Source organism: Neolamprologus brichardi, chromosome 19 (assembly GCF_056152115.1).
Source record: "Neolamprologus brichardi isolate AB-2024 chromosome 19, ASM5615211v1, whole genome shotgun sequence".
In the NCBI taxonomy this organism is placed as follows: Eukaryota; Metazoa; Chordata; class Actinopteri; order Cichliformes; family Cichlidae; genus Neolamprologus; species Neolamprologus brichardi.
The window spans coordinates 1,515,001-1,533,155 of NC_142122.1; the positions used below are offsets into that span (position 1 = coordinate 1,515,001).

Sequence of the window (18,155 nt, forward strand, 5' to 3'; positions counted from 1 at the left end):
GCCCGACTTCCTGTTTTACAATTTCTCACCTTGTGAGAAAACGTTTTGTTACAGCTCTCGCCATCACACATATATTTAATGTTTCCTGTAATAATAAAGGAGAAACAAATATTCCAAAATCTTCTGTTCATTTAAATGTTTGCAGACGATCACATTATAGCAGGCACCAACCTTGGTGTCCATACTGAGGTGCGTGTGGTCCGTAAGGGCCCGTGGGGCCACCCTGGGAGTACGCACCCACTCCAGAGTAGAGGGGGCCCCCTGGCGATGGGTGGGGGGACATGGGAGGTCCGGTCTGTGGAGACGCAAACTGAGAGGCAGCCTGGTTCCTCTGCACGTTGAACCCTGAAACACAACAACAGGCATGAAAGCAGCAGAACCGGCGCAGGATTGGTCTGGAGCGGTTGTGTAAGTCAACAAAGTGGGACATTTATTCAATTCCCTCGTGTAAAAAGAGCCGTGTTCTGATAACGACCCTAATCTTTTACCTCGGCGCTGGCTCCTGTTACTCGCAGATACACTCTGTGGAGTAATACGGCGGTGCAGGTGTTAGATGGCGCACAAAGAAAGCGGCAGGCTCAGAGACGTTTAGCACGGGCAGAAGCAGAGGGTCAAGTGTATGCATGTTCTGAAAGACGCACGCAGCCGAGTCTGTGCGCAGGGTTGAAAAGAGCCGACCGTTTGCTCGACTCTTCACAGAATAGCCGGCGATTTGACCGCAGCTACTGTGTTTTTCTAAACCGTTTTGTCAATAGATGTGTCGGAGCCTCGCAGGCCCAAACTCGCCCGCACCATTCAAACTGACATTTGGAGAGATCCTCGCCTGGGCTTCGCTCTTTCAAGCTGCGCCGTTGGTTTTTAAACCCACAGAAAGGTCTCCCGATCCACCGCCAATGTGGAAAGGTCGCCGGGCGGCCATTCAGGGAAAAGAGAGGTTGTGTGGGTGTGGAAACGAGCGCGTGCGGTCGGGGGATTGCAGATTAGGGCGTAAATGGATCGACTAAACCGTGATAGCGATCCGCTTTGCTGAATGGGCGTCGACTCTTTAGCGAGTTTGGGGTTTAGGGAAAAGGATAGAGTTGGAAAAGTGCAAGTTGACACTTGTATAATTCCTTGTTTCTGCTAAGAGAGCAGGAGAAAATATGAGGAGATGGTTCACTGCATGATGGCTGTGTGCGCACACATGCGTGTGTTTGTGTTTCTCGGTGTGTGGGGGAGATAACAGAGAAAGAGAGCAATAATAGTGTGTGTGTGTGTGTGTGTGCAGCGAAGAGATGAAGGCCAAGACAGAAAGAGAGGCAGTGAGAGAGAAAGTGTGTGTGGGAGGAAAGACAGTGTAGCAGAGGGAAAGAGCGATCGGGGCCTGAAAGTGCTTAGGCTGCGAGTGCTGGGTTTAAGGAGCGAGGACATTATTGTAATGTTTTGCTTCCATTAGGGTAAGGGGATTCTGGGAGAGCAGGAGGAAAAATACAGTGTGTAATACCGCACTTTAAATTGCCTGGAAAATGGATGGGGAGAGGAACATTGTGCAGACAGTGCTAAAAGCAAATAACACATTCAAGGATTTTTCTGTCTCTCTGCTTCGTTCGCTCTCCACACTCGCACACAAACACACAACACGCACACAAACCTTTCTCTCTTTCGGGCAAAGTGAATGAAGCTCTCAGCCGGACAACAACAGGCGAGCGGCAGAGCACGCGAGAGAAAGCGGGGGGGAAAAGGGACATTCGGCGGATTTATGGAAATGAAGAGCGGAGAGAGGCTCTTAGGGAGGCAGCCACTTGAGCAAAGTGGGGCGTGCGTGTAGAGGAGGGGGGAGGTTTAATCCTAGCTAGGGAAACAGCAAAAACAACAGCCAACCCTGTTAACCTCGCCGTGTTTCCTGGACTGGGCTGGGGAGGGCGTGAGGTTTACAGGCATTAGAGAGCAGCACTAAATTTCCGATTTGATTTCATCATGTTGGGAAATAACCTTTTACAGTGCCGCTCCCTCTCTCTCCGTCTTCATCCATCCACTCCCTCTGTCTCTCTGTGATGTTAACTGCTCTTTGGTGGGTGATAGAGAGGCAGCATCGCAGTAATTCCATTAAGGTTGCAGCCCACTCTTTCAGGGCTTTTTTCAGTGTTGTGTGGATGCACATTTTTTTTCACATGAGCAATTTTGCTGTTTTTAGTAATAGTTGAGAAGTGGCCATAATTGCTGGAAACAATTTTGCAGTTTGGCCAACACATGAGGCTTGCGGGTGAGCGTTCGTGTTACGAGCCTTTGGCAGCGAGTCGGGGCCAAAGCTGAAGTGGCTCCATCAGCGGAGCGCACGCTCGGGTCTGAATGAAAGATCTCGATGTTTACTGTGACATTTTTACACAACCGTAATTTTACCATAACAGTGAAGATAAAACGTGATGCTGCGTGTGTGCAAATACATGAAGTGCAGAATATTTTAAACATATACAAACAAGTGTTTGTTGTTTTATTTGCATATAATATTAAAAACCTGATAAACCTGCAGGGACATGACAGAGGAACATGAAGGTTTCCTCCCACATTATCTTCTCTTCACTGTCAAATCCACATTTCTTCTTAACCCTTTAAGACCTACCATAGAACCAAGTCTACCAGAGCTTATATTTATTATTATGCTGTGGAGCCATTTTTGGGAGCATTTCAAGTTGCTATACATCAATACAACAATTATAGCCCAGATTTTAATAATATGTCTGCATTAAGTGCATAGTAATTACATAAATTGCAAAAAAGTGCAATAAACTACAAAAAAATTGAAAATCGTTTTTGTTTTTTTAACATATATTTCTAGTTAGAGAAATTTAAGAGGCTTATCCCTCAAAACTGTAAATACAAAAAAGTTGCACAAAATAGTTTCCCACCACAGGAAATTTATTTTGAGTGTCTTCATAGTTTTATTTTTGAAATACACCAATTTTTATATACTGCAGGAAAAACGAAAATAAATATTATAATGCAAATTTGCAAAAAAGCAGCATATGCATCAAAATAAACTATTTCCAGCAGTGCAATATGAGTCCTAAGCATCCCAGAAACCACACAGAAAGTCATAAAGTCAAACATAACTTTTAAAAACACCAGTATAGGCTCATGAGGCCCTGATGGTAAAAAACTACATTTCCGCGAAAATGACGTCACTTCTGGTTTTGGGCAGGTCAGGGCGGACATGTGATAGTTCGCGCTGATGGACGTAGGAAGTGTTACAAACAGCTGATCGGATCAGCAAAGCGTGTTTCTGGAATATTATGTTTTTGTTGCTGCAAGTGCTTTTTATGCAGTTTTTGCAAAACTATATGTGGAAGGAAACTGTGACCGAGGACAAGCTGATGGCATAAGATGTAAGTACAACTCCTCCGGTTTCATATGCAAAAAAAATTATTGCGCTAGCTCACGTGGTTGCAGAGCTACCGGGATTTAAAAATAGTTACGCAAAATGGAGCGTGCTGCTCTGACCGGTTTTAAAGGGTTAAATAATCAGTCACGACTTAAAGACCTCGGAGTTTCGTATCGTCTTATTAGAGCTCTTCACTCTCACACTGCAGGCTCACTTGTTGTTTCTGGAGTATTCAAGGCCACGCCCACACTAAGCGTTTTTGGTCAAGGAAAACTGAGCTCCTCTCCAAAGCGGATACATTCGAAAACGGCGTTTTCTTGTTGCAGTGTGGACAGCGTAACCGCAGGCTTTCAGATTTGATGACACATTTCAGTCATGTGATGCAGACATGACCAATCAAACAGACAGCGGAGGGCGTTACACAGCAGCCCTATTAAAGACTAATATCAGTCTGTACATCAAATTCTTTAATTCTCACTCGGTTTTGCAACTTTGTACTTTTGTGTTACTCGCAGCAACAACTCCACCTCATTGTGAGTCCGTTTAAAAAACTCAGTGGAAAGTAAATAAGTAGAAGACAGAAATGAGGCGTCGAATCTGGAACGTAAGCGTTTTCGACCGTTTCAATGTGGACGCACAACTCTGTGAAAACGACTGAAAGCGACAGTGTGGACGCGGTTTTCAGAGGAAAACGCCGTTTTCAAATGTATCCGGATTAGTGTAGACGTAGCCTAACAGTAGAATGGGAGGCGGAGCCTTCAGCTTTCAGGCCCCTCCCAGTTTGGACAGTTGGCCCTGTTCACATTTGTCTTAGCTGATACCATCTATGAATCCACTGGGTTGTCGCCTATCACAGAAGGTTAATCAATATTTAATCAGCTGGAGCCAGCCTACTGTGCTCAGTGCCTGCAAGCTGCTTTGCAAACCACCTCAGTGTCGTGCAGCGGGATGCTTGTTGTCACGGACGCCTGCTCAGGTCTGGAGGTCTTCCTGCTGCTCTACCTGCCTACAGCTTCTCAGTTATGCCCATGAAGAGCGACGAGGTCTCCTAGAACAGAATCACTGCAGAAGGAACGACCTTCTTAGAGAGAAACCACACGAGTGGCGAGTGGGAAATTCCCACAGTTCTTTCTCTGTCTTTTGTCTTTCTTTGTAGCTGTGTCAAATGACTTGTTTGCATCTCTTTGCTAACATCTTAAACTCCAAGTCTTCATATTTCCTAAGAAAATCTTTCATTACAGTCTCGGTTTCGTCTGTGGTGCACTAAGATATCGTTACGGCCTCTAATCTTCCTGGACCGCTCGCCTGTTTCATGTAAAGAAAGAAATGATTTCTATTTCATCGTCCGCTTCGTACGTACACAAGCTCTTCATCTGAGCCCGATGCACAATGTGGATTTTCTGTAATATATATTTCTGTACTGTACAGAGCATAAATGTTTCTGTAAAACATCCTTAAACACTGCTCGTAATCGGCTAAAACAACGATCCCAGTCCTTTAACTTCAGCCTGGGCTAGCTGTGCCCCTGGCAGGCTGACTCACGGCTAACACACAGACACACACAGACATACCTCTCTCCTGAGCCATAGGTGAGCGTGTGATTGGCGGGTGACCTCCATCGGGTCCGTTTCCGGAGCTCTGTGGGGCCATGGCCGAACCTGCAGACATGGACGTGACATCTTTACCTGCTATGACGTCATCGTTTTAAGAAAAGCTTTCACATTCAAAGAAAATGTTTAGTGTCATTTAAATTCCACTTTCTGCACAAAAACTGAAGGAAACAGAAACGATTCATATTTGTTTTCTGCAACAATTAAGCCCCGAAGGTCCACTTTTGTCTCAGACGCACAAAGTTCTCACAAAGTTTTCTCCCGCTTGATTGACGAATAAAAAAAAGAAAACAATAAGAGCTGCGTATCACGCTGAAGGTTATTTTTTGACTGCCTTTGTTTCTCGAGCAGCGATTGATCGGGTCAGAGGGTCTGATGCCAAATTTAGCCTCTGCAGACGCACAGCGGGCTCAGCACAATTACTACACATGAAGCTGTTGGTGATTCGCTATCAGCTAAATGATAAATGCACTTCCAGGAGACATATCAAGTCATTGGACCCTGTGCCACTTCCTTGTGTAAGCATTAAAGCTGCAGCGATCCCCTATAGAAAACCGGAGCCATTCCAGCAGCATCGATCAGGTGGTTGTGCGGGTCTTTGGGCTGCGCCTGCTCCATTGAAATCCAATAGCGAGTTGAGGGTCTGATTATGGCAGACAGAGACTACGGTGGATTGATTTGGCCTAGAGGAAGGAGAGAGATGGCAAATTAACCTTTTATCTTCAAACTCAGGCTGGCGACGATGACGGGGGGAAAGGCGGGGGAAACTCGCCGCTTCTGTCTTTCTGTGGATACGATGTGCAGCGAGTGACAGGCAGCGAGTGCAATCATGAGGGAAACATATGTTCTGTGATGACTATCGGTGCGTGTTTTCAAGATTACAGAGCGCGGGCTGACCCGTCTCCGTGGGAATATGTGGAGAAACTAAGTGTTTCCTCAGGATGACACATGATGAAGTACAAACAATTCTGTCGCTGCTCCCCAAAACTCACATTGAATATAAATCCCTTATTATAGAGGAAACACTTCCCATTATTCAATCACTCAGTAGAAAAGTGCTCTTTGCACAAGTGTGTGTGTGTGTGTGTGTTATATGTCTGTCCATAGCTGCGGTAATACATGACTGGAGGTGACACTCTCTCCACATAAACAAACCCAATTAAGTCAACATAATTGCTTTGCATAAAAATACATAAACAACATTTCCATCCACCCCCCGCCCACACACACACACACACACACACACACACACACACACACACACACACACACACAGAAATACTTCCACAAACAAGTGTAAATAAACAGAGTCGAGTGCACAAAGACATGCACGTGAGCGCACAAAGCCACATAGGCTACGCAGTGAAACGCCGGCGCACACGTGCACACAAAGACCCCCCGCCTCACGCATGAATAGATCCGGCGGTGCTGCTTCAAAGGGAGAATATTCGATTAGTTAGTCTGTCACCGTGTTGCAGGAGAGAGGGGGAAAAGTTAGCACGCGAGTGTTGAAGCGACTCGGAGATAACGCTAAAAACACCGGCTGCACGCTTTCATGTGGCGGCAGAAAAAGACGAGAATACAGCGGCGCCGGTGTAGAAACACTCGACGCGTTCACAGCTAAACGTACGGAAAAGAAGTCTTCATGTGCAACATTACAGCAGCGGCGTTTGTAACAGTCTAATAACAGGATGCTGTCATAATCTAAGTGCATCTAACGACGACGTTTCTCTGCACAGCAACTCGACCGCCGTCATCTCGGTGATTCATGCTCTTCTATAAATCACTGCCTGTTGTGTTTATGTAGTGGTTGGAATAAAGAGTGCAGACAGAGCCGACTGCATGTTCTAGTCTCCGTGTGCATCAGTTTATGTAGTGATGTGAAGGGTCGCTGCAGGTTCAGCTGCAGGTCTGGTTTCCTCGCTTTAGATTGGCTGGTGGGGACGACGAGGTCATCAGCAGGAGTTTAGTGAACCCCTAAACTACGGAGGTCGACCCAACGATGGAGGCCGGCCTCGCTCTGTGTGTGTGTGTAGGGATGCATGCCAGGCACCAGCTTTGCTGTCAGCCTCTGTTTGTTTGGATGGCAGCAGCCTGTGTGTGCGTGTGTGTGTGTGTGTGTGTGTGTGTGTGTGTGTGTGTGCACCACTACCAAGGTAGACCCAGTGAACGCTGCCCTGCATGCTCCACTACTCTCTCCACATACTCATGTAAACTGTCACCAGAGATGAATTAATGCAAAGACAAATGTGTGTGTGTGTGTGTGTGTGTGTGTGTGTGAGAGTGTGTGTGTGTGTGTGTGTGTGAGAGGAAGACCGAAAAATAAAAGAAGATTACCGACAAAAGCAAACTGCTGAGCACGAGGCCTCAGCTCCGCCCGCTCTGCAGCAAAGACTAAACTTCGTGCACTTTATAATTATTTCACCACCAATTAATGTCCAAACAAAGCTCCTCTCGTCTCTCCTCACATTTTCCCCCCCCTCTTCCCCTCCTGTCTCGGCTCTCGTCTCTCCCCTCCTCGCCATCATTTTTAACAAGGTGCCATTAAATAATTACGTCCAAATAAAACAAACAGGCTCCACGGCGAGTTCTGGCACTTTTAATCCACGCCATTAATAATTCATACGCTCAATCTTTGACGTGCAGCTCTTCCCCGCGTGCTGCCGAGAGACAGAGGAGAGAGCTAAATGTCAGCAGGAGCTCAAAGTATAGCTTCTCCATGTCCGCAGCCTTCGCAGCTGTGGATGGAAATGTGAAACGAATGAAACGATGAAGAAAGGACGCCGAGTTCAGGCGATCCTGGTTCACGTGTGTGTGATTTAACGACGTTGTTTCCTCTTCGATTTTGAAGACGAGCAGAAATCATGTGTTGATCTGCTCCAACAGTCTGGATGTTTCTCCTCACGGCTCTCCACTCATCTGCAACTTACACTCTCACAAAGACATCAGCTCCAATGAATAAGAAAAGACTTGTTTATCAAATCCATGCATATTCACTTTTAAAGCATCAAAGATGGGGCTCTTATTTTTAATTCTCTGTACTTTAACTCTTTTAGACTCTTCTTTGATTCCTGCCTTCAAACACGACTCATTCATAAGAGATCTGCACCTGCGCCACTGTTTGTCTGTAACTCTGACCCTCGGGGCTTCACGCCGATTGTGCCGACGGAGAAAACACAGAACCTGCGGCAGGAAGAACCAGGAGAACTCTAACACGGGGATGCTCTTTGGAACGCGGCGGAAAAGTCGAATAAGTGTAATTTCCCTTTTCTGTAAAAAGCCACTTAGCAAACATCCATTTTTGACTCGTGATACAAAGCAGCCGAGCCAGGAGTAATGGAGTTCAGTGCGTTTTTGGAGATAATGCTCCTCGCTAAAACCCAATCCACGTTTTAAATTTCTCTTCCACGAGGACTGTTGAGGCAACCCCGAGTCTCCTTTGAAGAGAGGGAGTGTGGTCTTTGAAGCTTTTTTCATCAGGGTTTCAAACACAAATGCTGCTGAAGTTCAAAGCCGAGGGAGAGCACTCGTGGCCATATTTCTGTTTTGTTTTCAGGGCCCTGGAAATATAAAGCTTAGCAGTTACTCTGCATGTGCGTGCGTGCTAATGAAGTCAACCTGAGAGTCAATGAAAAAGCTTTTAATAATTGCCAGAGAAAGAGCCGCTGCATTAGCAGCCGTGTGTGCACGGTGCACGTATTAAAACTGTGTAACACTAAAAGGAAGGAGCTCAGGCCTGCAGCACCTTTGAGGTGGGGGTTAGTGGCGTGGATCGGATCGCATCCTGCAGACGCTCGAGTGGATTGGGAGCTGAGTCAATAGTTTGGGCTTTTTGCCATCCATCTCCATCTGGGGGTGCAGGGATGGGGGCCTGCTACAATTTTAAGGTGCACGTGCACTGAGACCATCACTGTTATTCACCGCTGGTGGATTTGAGGTTGTGGCCGCTCGGTGCGTGGACACACACACAAACACACAAACACACGTCCAAACTGTTTCTTACAAATCGCCGCCCCCCGGAGCTGCGAGGGCTATTTCTGCTAAAGTGAGGTAACTGTGTTGAGCGCTAATAGACTGACACAGAATACAGAGAAACGGCTGCTTCAGCACCATCTCTTAATACAACCCTCAGGCTATAACTGCACACACACCTGCACCGCCCTGCAAACACACACACCCAGGTAATATCCCCTATTTGCCGTGTCTTTAGGGGAAAGAGGCAGATAAACAGCGGGCTCCAATAATGGCGGTTTAGATCTCAATGGGTGCGAGTCAATGCCTCTCCGAGCCGGGGGCTAATGTCAGTTAACACTCCCTGTAGGGGACGAACGCAGGCCTGCAGTGGCTCGCAAAACAAGCCCTCTCCCAAGATCCTCATTACTTCCAACGCTGAGCAGCAACTGTAAGTAAAGCAAAAGTGCAGCTTAAGCTAAAAACATAGCGAGCGGGATGCGGGGGAGAGAGCGCGAAGGAGTGGAGAGAAAGCAAGAAAATAGGTGTTGGGGAGGGAAAATAATTGCACACTGTGCTCCGGTTAGGGTTTTCCAGTCGGACAGAGGTAGAATGGGATTTCTCTAAATGGCTAACGCAGCAAGCAGGTGCTGTTTTTCCCGTTTTGGCCGACGCTGTGCTTTGTGAATATAATGCTTGCGGGAGCGCGATTAGCCGTTTCACTGCGAACACGAGCAGCCTTCAGGACGACAGGCAGACGGGGAATAGTTGGCTAGATGGCAGCGGTTGTGCTGCTGGTGGTGATGGATGAAGAAGAATAAAAGGAGAACAAACTCAGAGAGAAAGAGCTGGAGGAGAGATGTGGAGGAATGAGAGAGAGGAACCGAGGCAGAAATAAGGATGGAAAATTCAGCCTTGTTCCTCGGTGGGAGTCCTGTACCACAGCAGCGCTCTGAGCCAAGAAAGCAGAGACAAACAGAGATGGGGAGGAAAGGGTGGGGACGAGGGAGACACGAGAGGGAACATGAGAGGAGGCGAGCGCGATGAAAATAATGAGAGAAAGAGAGGGACAGGGACAGCCAGCGGCGGTGTTCCCACCACGCAGCCTCTCAGGGAGTGGTGTGACTGGAAAAGTTGCCCAGCAAAACACTCGCACAAACCCCCCCCCCCCCCCCTTTTACCCATGCTTTCTTCTAATAACGTGCAGCACAAGCAGAGGGGGAATCAAGCTGGCTGAGCAGCCCTGCAGAGCCTGCTCTGGGCTCAAGGTTTGCAGCTTTTTGGGGAAGTCGTTTAACTGCACGTCCACCTTTTTGCATGCAAGTAAGCGCTCAGGTACCTTTGAGGCATCGCTGCTTAACCTTTGACCCCAGAACAGGAAAAAAACAACCACCATCTGTGGTCACTGCCATAATTACAGATTTAAAAAATAACCACAGACTAGGCTGCGCGATGTGGATATAAATTATTTTTTAGGAGCTTCACATATGAAAGGACCCTCGAGGTAACATACTGGACAGATCTGGCCTTCCCTCTGTCTATCCCTCCTTCCCCTCTCCCCTCGCCCTGACCTCTCTGTCCTTTTCTGGGCCCCGGAAGCTCTTGAAGCGAAGCGCAGATAAACAGCTTAAACTCTCCTGAGCGCTCGCCCGCGAGCTCCAATCACCTTATTAGAAGAAAATAAAAACTTGGAGTTGCTGAGGAGAGATGGACGAGGGAGGAGGGAGACACTGTTAGCGGGACCTCGGAGGACCTCGGTGGAAACACAAAGAGTATTTGTGATCTTGTGCAGCAGACAGAGCGAGCCGGCCTGTGCAGGAGTGTGGATGTGCTCTGTGTCAATTAGTAGCTGCACAAAGTGAAAACTATTGCAGCTTGGCCTTCAAACGCAGTCGGGCACACAGACACAGTGTGCATACTTACAGCCACTGGAGGTTTTTTGCATCACTTTTTTTCCAAGTGGTCAATTATCCCAACAAGACAAAGCTTTAATAACACATCATCACCTTCTATTCCAGCAGCATGAAAGACTCATCCAAAGTTCCTCTGACACCTGAATGAATTATTAGAGGTGCACATTCACTGCAGAATACAAGACCTTCAGAGTTGCTGCGAGGGATTCATCGGAGCAGACCCTCTCGGTTCTGTGAGGTTTCGCTATTTTGTGGCGGATTTAAAAGGTCAGGCCTGTCTGAGCGTTTTGTGGAACACGGTGACCTGACAGTCTTCTGCCGGGCATCTTTTGGTTTGAATCTGTGGAGGCCTCAAGGACAGAGTGTGGGGAAGGAATAATAAACGTGCTGAAACATATGCGCTCATCTCTGATCACCTACAGTGGATATTAAATATTTCTCTGTCAGATTCTGTGTTGCCTCTTCAGTGATCTCACTAAAGAAGACAGCCACACATTTACATCCCCGACTCCAAGGTAACAGCTGCATCTCTGACACATCTGGAAATGCTCCATCAGTGCTAAAAGGTAGATACAGATTTTAGAGCAAACATCTTTCAGGGAGGCCCTTCATATTTCAGCTGGACGATGCTAAACCTCCAGAACATCTGCAGCATTGTGAAACCAAAACCAGACAAAGAAGATCCAGGAAGCCGGAGCAGCTCGAATCCCACATCAGACAACGGGACGACATTCCTCTGTGAAAGTGCAGCAGCTGCTCTCTGCTGTCACAGACTGTAGTTAAAGGAAGACAAAAAGCTGCAGACCTGTGCGGACTTTTACAGACATGCTGCTGCCATCAAATTCATATTTTCTTAATATAGTTCATTTTTGCACTTTAACCCTTTAAAACCGGTCAGAGCAGCACGCTCTGTTTTGCGTAACTATTTTTAAATCCCGGTAGATCTGCAACCACGTAAGCTAGCGCAATAATTTTTTTTGCATATGAAACCGGAGGAGTTGTACTTACATCTTATGCCATCAGCTTGTCCTCGGTCACAGTTTCCTTCCACATATAGCTTTGCAAAAACTGCATAAAAAGCACTTGCAGCAACAAAAACACAATATTCCAGAAACACGCTTTGCTGATCCGATCAGCTGTTCGTAACACTTCCTACGTCCATCAGCTGTTTGTACTATCGCATGTCCGCCATGACCTGCATGAAACCGGAAGTGACGTCATTTTCGCGGAAATGTAGTTTTTTACCATCAGGGCCTCATGAGCCTATACTGGTGTTTTTAAAAGTTATGTTTGACTTTATGACTTTCTGTGTGGTTTCTGGGATGCTTAGGACTCATATTGCACTGCTGGAAATAGTTTATTTTGATGCATATGCTGCTTTTTTGCAAATTTGCATTATAATATTTATTTTTGTTTTTCCTGCAGTGTATAAAAATTGGTGTATTTCAAAAATAAAACTATGAAGACACTCAAAATAAATTTCCTGTGGTGGGAAACTATTTTGTGCAACTTTTTTGTATTTACAGTTTTGAGGGATAAGCCTCTTAAATTTCTCTAACTAGAAATATATGTTAAAAAACAAAAACGATTTTCAATTTTTTTGTAGTTTATTGCACTTTTTTGCAATTTATGTAATTACTATGCACTTAATGCAGACATATTATTAAAATTTAGGCTATAATGGTTGTATTGATGTATAGCAACTTGAAATGCTCCCAAAAATGGCTCCACAGCATAATAATAAATATAAGCTCTGGTAGACTTGGTTCTATGGTAGGTCTTTGCATTTTATAGTGTTGCAGCTTTTTTGGAATTGAGGTTGTACACCAGGGGTCCCCAATCCCAGTCTACGAGGGCCGGTGTCCCTGCAGGTTTTAGATCTCACCCTGGGTCAGCACACCTGAATCACATGATTAGTTCATTAGCAGCCTCTGGAGAACTGAAGACATGTTGAGAAGGTCATTTATCCATGTAAATGAGCTGTGTTGGATCAAGGACACATCTAAAACCTGCAGGACTCCGGCCCTCGTGGACTGGGATTGGGGACCCCTGGTGTACACACATGATTTTTACAGTCTTCTTCTAATTGAACGTCCAATCAGGTCCAAAGGCAGGAGAACAGTGTATTGTTTGCATATGTGGTGATTGAAGAAATGTTCCCTTCACTCACTGTCTGCACACCAAAGGAAAGCAAAGAGGAATCGGAGCTGTGTTTGTGTGAAGTTTGTATCAGGTGCAGTCTGGTAATGAACATGTCTTCAGCTCGTTGTTTGGGAAACACGACAGTCAGCCTCATCCTGACAGGAAGTGACACCACACTGCCAACCTGGAGACAACCTGTCACACCAACCTGTGCATGCACACATTTATCCACAAGTCGAAATCTGCAGCAAATGCGAGTTTTTAGAGCTTTAAACATGCACATAAAGGATGCAGCATGTCCGATGGATTGTGGGGCTGCTGGGGTTTTATTAACATAGAGACTAGTCAGCGAGCAATTTAAAAACTCTGCTCTTCTACTGGATGAACTCGGCTCTCCTTCCCACAGCTAAGAGTCAGCTTTGGAAGCTTTAACACTGGCGTTCCCATTCCGCCACACCATCCATCCGGATGAGAGAAAAATGTCTGCCCGCCTCGTCCCCAAAGTCTCATATAGGGAGAAAAATATTCTGAAGATGCTCTCAATTGCTTCTGAGACACTGGGAGGAAGGAGATGTGTGTGTGTGTGCATACAAGGTAGAGGAAGAGGAGGTGGAGGTTGGCGGTTGAGCAATGTGATTTCTGCTTGACTGTCACAAATCTAGCGCAACAGGAAAATCAATTTATCCCTGTGTGTGCCTTTTTGGCTCCGGGAGAGAATCCAAATAGCAAGGCGAGGCCCGGATAATGTTACAGTGTATTGGATTTGCTTCATGGAGAGAGGGAGAGAGGGAGAGAGAGGACAAAGAACAGGAGAAGCGAGGAGACGAGGGAATCACAGGCGTGCGGCGGAGCTTCGACAAGATAGATATGTGCAAGTGTACGGGTGTATGATAGGCTGGCAATCTGTCAGTCTCCACCTCTTTTCACCCCGACTCCTTATTTTCTCTCACACACACGCGCGTGCAGATGACACCGTCAGTCATCCGAGCGAGCGCATATACAGAGGTGATTTATGTGTTCAACAATATATGTAAAGTCAAAGCATGAAATCAAGTTTTTATAGGTATTCGTGTTCTTACGTGCAGCTGTGTGCGCTCACGCCGCTGGTGTGTGTGTGTGTTTGGCAGCCAGGTGAAAGGATGACATAATGAAGTTGCTCTCCTCCGACCGTTGTCAGGGGTAACGTGTGTGCTCATCCATGTGACGTGTCGCATCAGTCCACCGAGTGGGGCCGACAGGTGACAAATAAACACGGGGCACGCGCATGTGCACGCACACACTCGAACCTACTTTTTTATATTTTTGTGAATAACACAAACTATATAGACCACGTAGAAAGATGAGTGTATTCCAGACCTGCATTCTTCCTAATGGCCAGCAGCTGGCGTCAGCACAAGTCCAGCTGTTTGGCTGCTTTTATGTCTCACTCGCTGCAACATGTCGCTAATTTCAGTCAGAAAGAGAGCTGATCTCATTCTGTCTGCAGTAATCTGTATTTGATTGTGTTGGGACGTCACACAGCAGAGAGAGACACAGCGTGATAGACGGAGCTGAGGATGTGCATCAGCTGACCATCAGCTGAGTCCCTCCTGCAGTTTCCTGTGATGTCAGGGTAGCTACGTCCACGTAGCATCACGACACAATGTGCTGACATATACAGCACGCCTGTAAATAATTTAATAGGACGAAAGCATCAACGCCAGCAGCGCACACTGACGTCAGCCGAGGGATCCAATTTATAAGCGGCTGCGATGTTTCCGCTGACAGTGGCCCTAATGGAGCAGAGCAACAAGTCGTGTTGTGTTGTGACTTCCTGAGTGGAGCTGAAACTACTGCAGACAGGTTTTTCACACTAATTAAAGCGTTTATTAATGCTTGTGTTTTGTTGTTTTTTAAAGGGCACTACTTTGAGTATTAAAGAGCACGATGTGATGGCACCGGAGCAAAACTCTCCCCTCCACGTAAACAGATCCGGGCCTCTGCGCTCATCTCTCCTCGCCGACTTGCTCCGAAATAAAGAGCCAACGTTCGCTAAAACGTCCCAACTTGTGACAAAGTGTTAGAAAACCGGGCGTTAGTAATCAGATGTGTGCTAACCACATTAGTTCTCCCGTGTCTGTGCGAGGCTGGCTGCTCCTTGATCTAATCCAAACTGATCGTAGTACAGCCTCTGAAACACGCCAGATGTTGCTCGCTGCTCCACGCTTTATCGCCGTTTATTTGGCACGGGGAATATTTTTGAATATTTTCTTATTAATCACGTCCCAGCGATCTGTTTCGCTTCCCATCTTTGCCGCTTCATTCCGGATTCTCGTCATGATTCTTGGCACGCGCGCCTGGAAAACCACTGTCCCAGTTTTTCATTAGCGTCAATCACTCCGGTAAGCGGCTGTGAGGGGAACAGCAGGGGGAGGAGGAGGTGGCGGCGGCGGGATCTCGCTCGAGACATTTCGCCCCGCCTCGTCAGAGTGACTGACGGGTCCGAGACACGCCGATGTGCCGGTCAGCCGCTCGGCTGTGAGGAGAGGAGGCGGAATGACAGCGAGGCCGCTCGTGCACGCTCGTGCACGCTCGCGCGCCTGTTCCAAGCAAATCAAATCCACACTCTGTGTTTATCTAAATGGTTATGTGCTCCTCTGTGGCCTCGGGAGACAGACAGCCACACCGTGCATTGTCTGATAATCCTGTTGCTGCCTTGTTTAGCCTGCCATATCTCAGATAAGGCTACAAATCAGATGGGAGGTCCTCCACTACCAGTCGCTCTCAATTCATTAAGGCTCGGAGTGGATGGGAAATATCGCCCAGACGTGGATGTCGGATCCACAGGTGGAAAGAAGACGGACGTGATTAAAATTCCCCCGCCATGTAGGGACGCGTTTCTACAACGCTGTGATCAAAGACTTAACAAATGTCTCGTGTGCTGGGACAGAAACTGAACAGGACATATTCCTGTGCTGTAATATTCCTCAGCTGTGAATTATGAGTTCAAATGGGCCCGAATATCAAAGTCTAGACGTGTGGCGTTGATATTATTTAGTCTTCTGCTGCAGCTTCATCCCGACTTCTAGCCGGCAGAATGAAAATTGATCTGGATGGATTACATGCCGAGGTGGAGACGAGGGGAAAAAAGAGATGCTATTAAACAAAGATGTTGGCAGATTCATGCGACGGGTTATCGGCGCCACTGTGAGAAAGAAAGGGGTGAAACTGCTCTGCAAACACCTGATGACCGTCTTAAACGAAGACGCTGATTAGGTTCAAGTGTTTGATGCGAAAGCTTTATCCTCACCTTCAAATGGCACGCTGTTATTTGTGAAATCGCGGTTCCGCTTCGGGGTCAGTTTTCTACGCGACCTTTTTAAAATGCTATTTAAAAACAAATGAAAACAGCAGCATCAATGTAAAGGTCAAGCAGAGAGGTGGGCGTGATGACTGGGATTTTCTCCAGGAAGCAACAAGTGCAGCGACGGAGCTGCTGTAAAGACGGAAACATCTAAACACATCTAGCCACGCCCCAATCAGTGATGTCACAGCTGCTCGTCTTCATCAGCTGTCAGAGTGCGCACGGCTGCACGGCTCGGGTCGTGTTTTGACAGTTTTTTTAATTTGCTTCCCAACAACAGCCTCGTTTGGTGGCACAAAGCAATTTCCCTTTAAGCTGTAAAGCAATTTTAGGAAACTTCCCAGGGAATCCACGACGGAGGTACAAGATGTAAAACGCGGCGCGGCGTCTGCTTTCAGCTGCAAATCCTGTCAGTGACACTTTTGTTTGTTTGCAGTGATTAAACTAATACAATTATCAACTCTAAGTTGCACATTTCATCAAGACGAGATTAGATTATGAGGATACGGATGCTCGTACTGTCTCGGGCTCCGATGGGAACCCTACCTGGTGCAGAGGTGTTGGCAGAGGGTCCGCTGGCAGGTGAGATGGGGCCCGAGCCCGAGCGGGAATGCTGGGACTGAGTGGAGCCGGCCGGGGAGCCGACGGGGGACGGAGAGGGCCCGCTCCTCTGGCTGGGGAGGTGGGGGGAGGCGTGAGGGGAGAAGGGGGACTGTCCCTGGTTACCGGTGCTCCCCTGCTCCCCTTGGCTACTGCTGCTGCTGCTGGAGGAGCCCCCGGCGCCAACGGCCGAGCCCAGGCCGGCCTCCCCGGTGGGGAGGTCGTCAATGGAGCCGGACAGATCCTGGAACAGAAGAAAAGACTTCCAGTGAGTATTTACAAAGCTCGCTCGAGCATGTGATGAGAGCTGACGTGCAGCAGGTGGCGAACGTAAATGTGAGCTTCAGCGAGCGCAAAGTTTCCACCTGCGTGTCAGAAACGCACAACCGTGCTGCGAAATCAACAAAAAGTTAACAATGCAACATATTTCACAGGGTTTCATAAGGTTCAGAGGTTAAAAGATTAAAGGTTTGGTTTGCGTGTGCGCGAACTAGAGCTGGTGGCTTTTCTGGGAGCGACTTCATCCCTGAGAGAAAGTCGCTGCAGTGACGACGGCGGTTAACACGGCGGAGGAAAACACCCACAGGAGAAACCGCTACACCGGCTGCTGCGGTGGAAATGAATTGTAATGGGCTTTGGTTCAGACCAGGGGTGAGTTCATATTACAGTTTGCATTCCCTGTGGTGAGGAGAGCGAGTGTGTGTGTGTGTGTGTGTGTGCACTTAGCAGATACCCCCACTCTAAAACAATTCCAGGGAATCCCCGGGAATATTGCTGACAGGATCCTGACAACACAAAGGTGTGCAGGAAGCGGGAAGGACGGCGGACCGGGAGAGAAGGAAGTAAAGAGAAGACCGGATGTGATGTGATGTGATGGAATGTGATGGCTGCCTGCTAACCACACGCCACGCACGCTCGGACGCCGCTCTGTCCCAGCTGCAGATATCTGTGGGGGAAGTCACCTGTGAACGACCTCGGTTTTCTGGCTGGTGCCTGCTCGGGGAAGGGGAAGGGTGTACGCCAGCTGATCCAACCTGCAGCACCCGGCCTGTTGACCAATGTACTCGTGAACCACCTGAGCCCTGCGTGCACGGCCACGCCTGTCACCGCACACACGGCGAATAAACCGACGAGCAGAGAGGCTGTCATATCTGACATGTTTGCTGTGATGTGGTCCACTCTACTTAAACACTGTATGAAAATGGTTCCAGTCGAGCCACTCGATGGTTTTGCAGAAA

General features: G+C 47.5%; 1 protein-coding gene across 7 annotated transcripts in view; it reads right to left on the reverse strand.

Moving 5' to 3' along the window:
• LOC102788462 (AT-rich interactive domain-containing protein 1B-like) overlaps positions 1–18,155 on the reverse strand; it is a 198,077-nt gene that overhangs the window by 37,674 nt on the left and 142,248 nt on the right. For all 7 annotated transcript variants that reach the window (XM_087833257.1, XM_087833252.1, XM_087833256.1 and 4 more), the window contains exons 5-7: positions 16,864–17,161; positions 4,930–5,016; positions 172–345 (exon numbers count right to left, since the gene is read on the reverse strand). In XM_087833257.1, the coding sequence (XP_087689383.1) occupies positions 172–345; positions 4,930–5,016; positions 16,864–17,161 (559 nt within the window). The remainder of the gene's footprint in view (positions 1–171; positions 346–4,929; positions 5,017–16,863; positions 17,162–18,155) is intronic.